An 11124-nucleotide genomic window follows, 5' to 3' on the forward strand; every position below is an offset into this window, starting at 1 on the left:
TAACAGAAAATGATATCCAAATGTTCTCTATGCATATGAAGGCGCGTGATGTTTATATATCATGATGTGGACATTAAAAATTTCCTGTAATTTCAGTTAGATTACACAGTTTTGGTGCAAAACATTCATAATTTCTTGAATCAAACGTTTTAAATTCTGTACGAGATAGTGCATATCATTCCTTCACTGTTCCTGTCACTCAGAGAGAGAGAGAGAGAGAGAGAGAGAGAGAGAGAGAGAGTTCATGATTTCGAACAATCTGGGGTAGACTGATATGGGAAAATATATCTTCGGTTATAATGTCGTTTTTTTTTAGAGAGAGAGAGAGAGAGAGAGAGAGAGAGAGAGACTCGGTCAATTTGACCCTTAAAACCACTTGAAGTCCGTCATTATGATTTCCACTTTTGTGCAGTAGAAATAAGCCCTGCTATCTATCAGTGCTCTGACACACACCGTGAAATGTGATTGGGACCAGCATCGTCTTTAGATGCATTTAATTTTCTCCCCGATTTCCTGTTCTTGTCCCCGTATTGTCAACAACAATTGATAAAACGTCCCCATTCTTTCTGGTCGGTGGGTTCACTATTACTGGATATGGTGTAAGGGCCTATGTCTGGTATTTGTGAGTAATGTTTGATTAAACAAACGATAGGTGGTAATGCTTTTTTCTCAATACTTATGTTGATTTTTCCCAATTTAGCGGTATTTAGAACCATTTTAAAAAGAGCTTGGACTTTGGATAGTTGTGCTAAACAGCATTGTGACGTAGGCCTGTCTATTTCATTGTCAGCCACTCAGCCATAGCTCTCTGAAATCAACAAGATTTGTCTGGCTTTTGAGTTAAGACAACGCAACTAGTCAAATTTCGCTTCAAACCGCATCATTTTTAACTTGTTTTGACACAAGAAATAGATAGCTACGTCCTACTGAAAGTCCAAGGTCTTGTTAAAATGGTTCTATCTAACAAACGGGAATCCGGGAAGAGGTGGGGGTGAGGGAGGATTTAGTTTATCAGGGGGTCAAAGGTCGAAGGCCTATTTTTGGTAACTTTGACTTTACTATGTGAAATTAGACGTTTCCTGGACCCCCCCCCCCCCCCCCCCAAACTTTCATTCCACACCATCACCCAACCTATACACATATTCTCATTCCCAAGTTTTTGACACAAGAACCCCTTAGTATTTAAACTGACTTTTTGTATCTGATAAACAATGTCAAAGGCATCACTTGGTCAAAAGTCATCACTGGCTCGAATCCCAGAGTGGATTCTTTATAATTAACATATTTGAACAAAACAGCTGCTATTTTTCTCATCATCCAAATTTTAAAGAAGTACATGAAGTAGATGGAGATCAAACATAGTTGTCTCGACCAAAGCCTCCAATATTTGGCTTTGAAACCCTGATCTAAGCAATGCTCCTACCCAAATCAGATCACTGATTTATTAGGAGCAAGGAAACAAAATATACTTGTATGCCTTAGTAATAATAACATCAAACACTAAAATTATATTCTTTCTGATTTATTGTATAGTTGAAATTCCCTAATCATTGAAAAATGCATTGTTTGAAACGAGTACATAAGCATGCAATAAATAAAATATTAAATATTGTTTGTCCCAACTTCATTCAAACATTTGTTATTTTTCAGAAAAAGTTGATTGCCTCAATCATATCTTATTATAATACAAGTCAGTGTATACCGGATTGTCTTCTCAAATTCAAGACTGGTCCCTTATTTTCATCACATAGCACTGTGAAAACATTCAAATTCACGAGTACTACCTCCCAGGATTTGTCCATAATGAATGGTATGGGAATGCAATTATTTAGTCCCTACCTATTCTTCTTGAATATAACAACATACCCCCCTCTCCTTTGGAGCAGGGCTATAATAAATCACAATTCAAGTACAAAACAAAAAGAAAGTACCTAGGATCATTAGGACATAAATTCCTTGGGGTAAGGCATACCCACTGAAGTTTACCAATTTCACAGCTGTTTTAATGTCAACAGGACTTTTTTTTTATTGATGACATTTATGATATTTCAAACACCCCCCTCAATACTTAACAAGTATGTACATCATAAAGAAGAAGTACCATACTGTAAGACACCAAGTGTAAGAAGTCATTTAAGGAGATAATTCTCAGGATCTGAAAAGTCAGTGTCATGTCCTCATCAAAACAGACACTTTAAAAAATGATTGTGGATGCATTGTAAAAAGCCGTATCCCTATGTATAGTAGATAAAAATCATTAAATTTGATGGTTTCAATGGCAGTTCAAATTATAAGCAAAATCAAGGAAGATTAGCTATTATTCCTTTCTAAAAGGCGAAGGCAATTGTCATATTGCCTTGCAAAGTATGCTGAATGTGTGAGGATGCATTTCAATAATACTAAGAAAATAGTTCAGACATTATGGCAAGTTACAAGTTTTCAATTATTATCATTCATAATACTTTTAAAGCATTTTATACATGAGCTACATGTATGTACACTGATATGTTTTACAGACTTGCTGATTATTTATCAATCTCATAGGGTAAAAAATTTAATATATAAAACTGCTGTTACCATATGAGCAATTTAAACAATAAAATGCACTTTTTGGGGGGTCAGGAATCTACAATTTTTTCACAACTTGAGATACATGTGTATCATATACCATACATTTCCGCCATTCTAGAACACACACAAAAGGCCAATTCTAAAACCCTGCGTCATCGACTTGTAAACTCAATATTGATTTACAATTAAAATATAACCATAATAATTTACATACCATTATATAAATTAAAGAAGAATAACATACATTCACAAAAAAATCAACAAAACTCAACCACAAACATTCTCATTAACAGGTCAACAATCTCTCTCTCTCTCTCTCTCTCTCTCTCTCTCTCTCTCTCTCTCTCTCTCTCTCTCTCTCTCTCTGGTCATATTATGATGAAGGCATGGTATTCATCACATTAAAGAAAAAATTCTTCCTTTAAACAAAGATCAATCACTGAACACAGAATTGTTTTTTATCACAGCTGCCCTAGTTTATAATTTGAGTTTCTTGATTTCTTCAGATCTGAAATCCACCCTAAAATAGCAAGAATAGAGAATTCATTAAATTCACAGAAGAATTAACTGTTAAAGTCAAGTGGACATATAATGTAGCTACTGACTAAATATACAAAGCAATACATTGATATAAAAACCGCATCAGTCACATGAAAGAACAGAGAGAATACAAAGACAAGACTTACCTCAAGGAGAGAATATTTCTGACCTCTGTTGGGGTCAATCTCCAGGTCAGAGGTCCAGAATTTGGCCCCCAGTAATCTAGAAGCTCATTAACCTATAATCAAAAAAATATTCATCTAAATATTGACTACATATGTATTTATTTGAGGGCAAATCCATGTTAAAGTGCACGTGTACATGTATAATCGTCATGCAAAGTTGAAAGCAATAAGACTAGCATATTGAACAAATGTTCAAATTAGGGATTGCAATGACTTTTTGGAACCTTGTAAATTACTTGTCTCATAATGTGAATGCTTATCTAATTCATTTTCAAAAATCCTATTTGTTTATATCAATTAAATTTTACAGTAAACTTTCCTTAGTCTTTATCTCTTAATATTCACTTTTGTAACAGTTTCAATTTTACATGTTTTGGATCCCTTGCATGGACATTTAGTACATGAACTTACTCTCTCTAGGTTGAGAATGGTTGCCATTTGCGTCAGTCGGGCAAACTTATCTCTGATTGTCCATGTTGTCACTGAGGAGAGGTATCCAACAAGGGCACGCAACTCTTTGTCAAACTGTAAACCTCCCAGCTAAAACATAAAAGATGCCATAATATATCATATCCAGAAACTTTAAATTCAAATCATTCTACAGAATACAGGAAAATATTTGCCCTGTTTCAGCAGGCAAATTTAAGACTGGGTTAATTCCAATGTCTCAAATCATCTCATAGTAAAAACAAACATGTCTGGGCGAATTCAAGCTGAGGCGTAACTGTTTGCGAGTGTGGAAGGGCGAAAATTACAAGTGGCAGTATACAGTATTACAATGACATAAGAATGTTATCATTTAACTTAAAATAAAATAACAGGAATGATATCTTTCTATTTGATGTTTAAGCTACTGGTAGTTCATGATATTTAGAAGTGTAAAAATCAAGTGCCAGACATAAAAAAAATTCATTGAAGCTGATCTTTTTTCTGCTATAAAAAAAATTCTTCAAAGAGCTTATCACCAACAAAGTAGCATGTACATATGAAATACAGTTTTTCCTATCAAAACTAAAGGCCACCTTAAAGGAGCCCCCATATAATCTGACACATATTTTTTTAATACCACAATAAAATTATACAAAATGGATGTTCCAATGAATTGTCATGTTATCTAATGGACAGATTATTTGTCCGACTTGTTAGCTCATTGGATAAAACACCAAATTACTGATATGTATATCCAGAGTTCAAATACTCCTGCAACCTTTTTTTAATAAAGTGCAATAAATATTACACAAAAACAATCCATAATTGCTATTAGTTTTTTCCTCTGTCCAATTTAAATTCATACACATGGAAAAAATATATCTCTAGAGCTCAAACAGGATCATGCTTATTTAGGACACTTTTCCCAGAGATGTTGATCTCGAAACCCTTACACTACCCGGTACTATTGTACATACTCTGTTGAAACTTGTCTTTAGTACAGCCTTCTCTAACTGAAATGTCACTTCTGTCGTCACTTGACTCACAAATGTGTCATAGTTTTCGGTGGAGAGAGCACTCTGTCAAAATAATTTGCACTGTAATAAACTGTATAGAAAGGGAGCTTTCAATAAGATTTTGGAAAGGTTCTATTACACATGTATGAAATACCGGTATACAAGCTCTCATATTTATAAATGCATAAACATGATCAATAATGCTTACTTTGAATGTGGCCATCATATTGTCAATTTGCAGAATATAATTCTGAACCCATGGATCATTTGCCTCATAATTTGAAAAATCATCCTAAAAGAGAAGAAAAATAAAAAATGTAAATTTCATAATTTGAACTGTATAAAGAAATGCTTTAGAGTGTCAAATTAGAAAATTTACTTTCAGGTACTTTGTACCTTTTACCATCTAACTATTAAGAACTTTGGAAAACTTACTTCTGAGATGTTGTGACTAGTGGACAGGAAGGTGTCTGTGAGCGGTTTTATCCGCGGTTTGATGGCACTACTTCTGAGCTGGGACACTCCAAAATCCACCACCTCTTTTAACCGCACCGCCACATTTCCCAGATCTGTCACACAGCTCTGTAATAAAGGAAAGTAAAGGAATAAAATAATAAGACTTGTTTTCTGTTCCAAACTTGTCTTTCCTAGATTTTTGAAATATTAATTTGTTTTCATTTCAAAGGTTTCGTAGAAATGAATTTCTTAATACTGTACCATATAAAATTAGAAATAACTTTAATAACCTGTAATTTGGCTTTGCTCTGCTCAGAACTTTTACTGAATGATCTCCGCACTTCCTCCTGCAATCAAACAAATTATATTATTACTAAACAATGTATAACAAAATCTGTCCTTTTTGGAGTGCTTATCATTGCCTCAAATTAGATTTTATTCTTACACAATGATGAATTGCAAAGGCACTGCAATTGTGCATACACAATTGTTCTTATACATGTCTTATATGTTTCAAAGTTCATCTTACCTCAATGTTGGATTTCAAAGATTTGCAATATTCACAGCTGACTTCTGCATTATTCATTGCAACCTTAAATATGAAAAAAAATAATTCATTCACCTTCAAGTACACATAATTAATACAAATGTAATTACAATAATTCAACATCAAAAATTTCAATAATTTAATATTGATCTGTTTAATAATTGCAATTTGGATTACAAGAAATGTTGTTTTGGCCTTCTCCTGGTCTGAACTCTGTAGCTTCCCTTGCTGTATGCTGGACTGCACCATGTTATAGGCTTGGGTAAGATCGAAACCGGAGGGGAACCCCGCCCGCACCCGGGAAAACAGCACTTCTCTGAAGTCCTGTTCTAGCACGGTGCTGGCATGATTCAACATTGCACAAATCCCATCCACGCTGGAGCTTGATACTGCCCTCCTGGAATCATACAGAACTACAATCAAATCTTTTTATTCCAAACTAAAGGGGACTGGGGAAAACTCTTCATATAACAGAAGGTTTGGGGTATTGAAATTAAAATGCAATACAAAAAAAGGGCTTTCAATTCATTTTGACATATCACATGTATTCGAGATATTTGCGTCTGAGATACCACTATCTAACTGAATGTAATTCAACATTTATCAATATAGATAAAACAATTTTCTTTATTTGCAATAAAATGTATGAGCTGTTTACCAAGACAAGTCATAAAACACACAATTAATCTATCATGTAAAATATATAATTACCGGTACATGTACATCATTTTTCAAGAGAGAAATGGGTTTGGATGTACTGTACCTAACACATTTCTTTACTATGTAAAAAGAATCATCCACCATACTGGACGTGTGTGAGGACTCTTCCACTGTATCCATGGAGACAGCCTAAATCAAAGACACAAATAAAAACATGCACATAATTTTTCCTACTCTTATAATTACATATTAAAATATGTAAAAAAAAATAAATAAATCTTTTAACATTAGACAACATACATAGTAATAATGTTAAGAAGAATATGATGTTGTCAACTTTAATGGAAAAAGATTCTTTTTCTGGATTTCAGTGTTGTTTCAAACATAGTTATCTCTTTATTTGCATTGCTATTTAATAAAAGTTTGAGTTTCTGACTTATCTAAGACTTTACAAATTACCTTTAAGACCATTTCCCTCATAAAAAATTCTTCCATCATGATGTAATTTCCTATTAACTCCTGCATTAGGCGGTTTAAATCACAATTTGAGATGAATTTGTCTATTTCCTTAATTTTCTCTGAAATAGCAAAAAAATGTTTAATATAACTTGCAATGGAAAAATAAACAATAACCACTCACACTAATACAGCAGAAATAAGCATCATTTTCCTACTTTATGTACATTCTGATTACTATAAACACTTGTACGATCTAACACAAATCAAAAGATTTTTCAACGAGATTCTCACTATAAAGCATATTGTGTCAAGTAAAATTCAGCCAAAACTTTAAAAAGATATTCGTTACCTTTAAGATCATCATTACTATAGGCAGACTCCATATCCCCCTGCAAAACAAAACATGAATTTCATGATATTAAGATTTTACGCAAATGGCGACTATATGTAATGAGAAATAATACACTTAAATTAGAATTTACACCAGATATCTTTTTCTATTTACAATTAACTATATCTATGTTTTATTTACCAGCTAATCAATCATTTTAACAGTGTTATGACTTCAAACAGCTCATAGATCTTTTTCTATTTACAATTTACTATATTTATATGTTTTATTTACCAACTAATCAATCATTTCAACAGTGTTATGACTTACAACAGCTCTTCTTCGAAAAAATCGTAAAAAGAGTTCTGTTCTGGTATTTAGCAAGACCACTTCCGATAACAAGACATCTAATACTTTGGGATCAAATCTGAAAATATGAAAAAAAATTGGTGCAATAAGAGATAAAGAAAGCAAAGATAAACAAACATATCAAACCTAAATAATATAAAGCTTCTCTCAAATAGTGTGGCTGCATGATTTGAAAGGCCATTTAGGGGTGGGGGGCTTACTTTTCTGTTGCACTTGGACGATGAAAGACAGCATTTTGTTGGACTTGCTGTACCTGAAACCAGAAATAAAAAAGATTCACTCAACTTAAACAGCATTCAATAAGACTCCTGTATCAATATACAATGGTAGAAAATTGCATGTGCATTTAACATACGGTACTTGTACTTTATTTTTATACAGATCTTACCACTGCATCGAAGTCTCGTTTTAATTTGAATTTTTCTAAAATCTGTCTGACTTGTCTATCACATTCCTTTTGGAGGATTTTCATCAATGAAAAAAGTTTCCCTGAGCCAAAATAGGTTTCTATTAATGGTTGTCGAACTTCTATTATGTTTGCAATGCTCTCAAAGAGCTGTGTGGCTGTTTCTGCGTAAATCACATTGGCGTTTTTGTCTTTATGGGTCACTGACTCTGCAATCATTAAATTCCCCCTGCTCTTCTCAGCTATCTGTGGATAGAAAAATAGAATGCATTATTATATATAGAGTTCATTAATACAGGATTATTTCCAAAGCACTTACTAGACCTCATCACTAGAAGAAATATTTCTTCTAAGAAAAAAATCAATAAAATTCTTCAAATTTTCTATTCTTTTCCCTGTGATTCTGATACATACATATACATGCACCTTTAAATAAATTCAAATGAATTATTTTCTGAACAATCATTCAACTTTCAGTAAACATGCCCAATATGTCACAAGTAACTTTTGAAAATCACCCATCCAGTCCCAAAATAATATTTTACTCTACCTGCGAAGACAGGAACTTTCCAAATTTGGTTAGTCCCTCCTCATGCAAACCAATCAGAGGAAAGATCTTGAAGAATCGTTCTATGGAGGCGAAATCCCCGGAATGGACAGCTGCGTCAAACTTGGTGTTGACGATGGATTTCAGCTTTTCCTCCGCTTCCTGTAGAAGTCTGAAGGACGAGTCCAGTGTGCTTCCTGTCATACATGATGCAAGATATTAAGAAAGGAAAAATAAGGTAAGGAATTCCATTTATTTAAAATAGTTCATAAATGAGTATGTGTTCTGCCAAGTGAGTTCTACCAAAGTACCATACCTTCTCCTGATTCCTCTGACATTCTAAGAATGTTTTCATCGAGACTCCTAAACCTATGCACATGACCTGCTGCCTGAAAAGATAATAACAAACAATTTAACCAAACATCAACTTTGGATAATGGGAAAAATATTTTTTGATCTTTGCCATTAAATGTGACTGTATTAGTCATTCTTTTGTTTACTCTTTGAAATCATTTTACATATGGTAAAATACCATTATTAATGATAGATATTTAGATATTCAATAACAGGCATGGGATAAAAAACATTTCATTTACTGAAAAGTGCAAAGTAATGCAAGCTTAACATCCACCCCATCTGCTTCCCTCACTAAAAAAATGGTGGGGGTAGGTGGTGATGTACAAAAACTACCGGTAGTACAAAAATCCAGACAAAAATACACCAAATCTACCCCATTATCAATGCAAAGACAATTCCTCACAAATGATAGACATGTTTATGATGGCATAGATTTAATAATCTTTATCTTTTATAGTTGTATTTAGAGACACTTGCCTTTTCATAGTCTTCGTTTTGTAGAGCTGTCTGAACACCGTCGGTACAAAACTTCAGATCTAGAATGTCTTCTACTCGAGTAATGCAAGCTGTTACTTGACTCTTTGGATAGAAAACAACAGTAAACATATAATTTAAAGGAAAGTAATACCAAGCGCAGCAAGAGGTGGGCAAAGCCCCCCCCCCCCTTGCAAAGTGTGGCTTCATTGCAACATGTATATATAAGAAAATCATTGAAAAATGAATCAGTGGTAAAAGAGGCTAAAACAATTTCTTCCAGCTCCTTGGTGCCGCCATATTGGCAGCCATTTTGTTTGACAAAGTTAACTCAGCCATTAAATGATGGCGTTTGTTGATGTTTATTGCCCCTAAACTCGATTAAGTTTTAATCCAAACTGAAAGTAATTATAATTAAAATAATTGACTTAGCAAACGGGGTTAGTTTCAAGATGCAAAATAAAAACCTTAACATCAGGGAACTTATTTTTTAGATACTGACTAAAAGAAGAAATTTTTTTTTTGATTCATCAACATATGAAATTGATCACCATTGATTTAAAAGAGAAAGAGGGAAATAAACACTCTCCAAATCATGCACTTTTCTTCAGCTATTTCCGATGACAAAACTTGAAACATGTTGTCAAATAAATTATATTAAATGTAGACTGAGCACATGACATTTAATTTATAACTTTGGCTTATGATTTGATCGTAAGCGGATCATACCGTATGTGTGTTTCAAATGAATTTCATTCTCTCTGTTACAAAAATCAAGTGGTACTGTATCTGTAAACCAAATAAATCTGCGCTCCACCCAAAGGCCACACTGTTTACATATCAAAAAATAGTAAAAAATAAATCATGTGAAGCACTGATCAGTGCTGGTGTGTTTAAATTGCTTACCTTAGCTACATCCAACTGTCGCACTTTACTGCTAACATTTTCAGCAAGGGTTGAGGTGAAGGAAACCATGCTTGATAGTTGTTTGGAATCTGTCTCCAAGATTTGGAGATTAGGTCTGTCAAAAATGAAAGACAAAAATATCAAACTTAGCCTCTGAATCATTTGTAATGGGATAGAAGAAATAATGAAGGAACAGACGGGTTTCGAGCTGGATCTGCAGTCAGGTGCTCTACCAACTGCAAAATCTGACACCAGTGATTAAACCCGTCTGACCGTCACACATTATTTGGAGTGCTACATGCATTTGATTTTTAAGAGTGTGTGAAACGTTAAATTGAACCGTTTTAAACATTATTATCTATTAGTTTGAATTATTCTTGTATCAAAAGCTTAACTTTGTAATTTCACACTTACAGGATCTTATGAAGACCACTCATTTTATTTTCTAGAGCTGTTTGATGCTCCAAAAGATTGTCCAACTCTCCATTCATACTCTCCTGCAATCGACAACAAGTTATATATTCAGTTCAAAATTGATTCTGTCATAAATAAACATGACAAATTGTTTATTGTATAATGTGTCTATGCTAGGTTGTCATTCAGTATTTAAGAAGTCACCGATGAGTGAAGTCACTGTCATGTTTTTGAAATGTCAAGTTGTGAAGTCAAGGAAACAGAGGTCAGATTATCTTGTATACGATGACATATGCTATTTTACAAAAATTCACTATGATGCCGAACCTCTTCTACGCATAATTCGTCAAAAGCCTTCTGAATATCGGTCATAGTAATGAGATTTTCCACCCCATCGAAGGTTGGGAGGGACGTGGCATCACTCCTGGACGCCGCCATCTTTGAAAACCCAATGCAT

General features: G+C 33.8%; 1 protein-coding gene across 1 annotated transcript; it reads right to left on the reverse strand.

The window, feature by feature from the left end:
* Window positions 1-1506: 1506 nt before the first annotated feature.
* On the reverse strand, window positions 1507-11111 carry LOC128187969 (conserved oligomeric Golgi complex subunit 4-like). Its single transcript, XM_052858700.1, has 21 exons — window positions 10995-11111; window positions 10668-10750; window positions 10254-10368; window positions 9347-9452; window positions 8833-8901; window positions 8520-8713; window positions 7952-8215; window positions 7764-7816; window positions 7525-7621; window positions 7213-7252; window positions 6864-6982; window positions 6508-6593; window positions 5922-6141; window positions 5727-5789; window positions 5488-5544; window positions 5177-5323; window positions 4950-5033; window positions 4703-4804; window positions 3708-3836; window positions 3258-3349; window positions 1507-3091 (listed from the first exon to the last, which is right to left on the reverse strand). Exons 1-21 carry the CDS (start codon window positions 11103-11105, stop codon window positions 3049-3051), a joined length of 2274 nt encoding a protein of 757 aa, XP_052714660.1. The 5' UTR covers window positions 11106-11111; the 3' UTR covers window positions 1507-3048.
* Between the last annotated feature and the right edge of the window lie 13 nt (window positions 11112-11124).

This window comes from Crassostrea angulata, chromosome 6, assembly GCF_025612915.1.
Source record: "Crassostrea angulata isolate pt1a10 chromosome 6, ASM2561291v2, whole genome shotgun sequence".
Lineage (NCBI taxonomy): Eukaryota > Metazoa > Mollusca > Bivalvia > Ostreida > Ostreidae > Magallana > Magallana angulata.

Coding starts and splice junctions, on each gene's coding strand:
- LOC128187969 (XM_052858700.1), bottom strand. CDS start 11,105: ATGGCGGCGTCCAGGAGTGATGCCACGTCCCTCCCAACCTTCGATGGG. Junction 10,751..10,994: donor ACGAATTATGCGTAGAAGAG/GTTCGGCATCAT, acceptor TGTCGATTGCAG/GAGAGTATGAATGGAGAGTT. Junction 6,983..7,212: donor TAGTAATGATGATCTTAAAG/GTAACGAATATC, acceptor TTGCTATTTCAG/AGAAAATTAAGGAAATAGAC.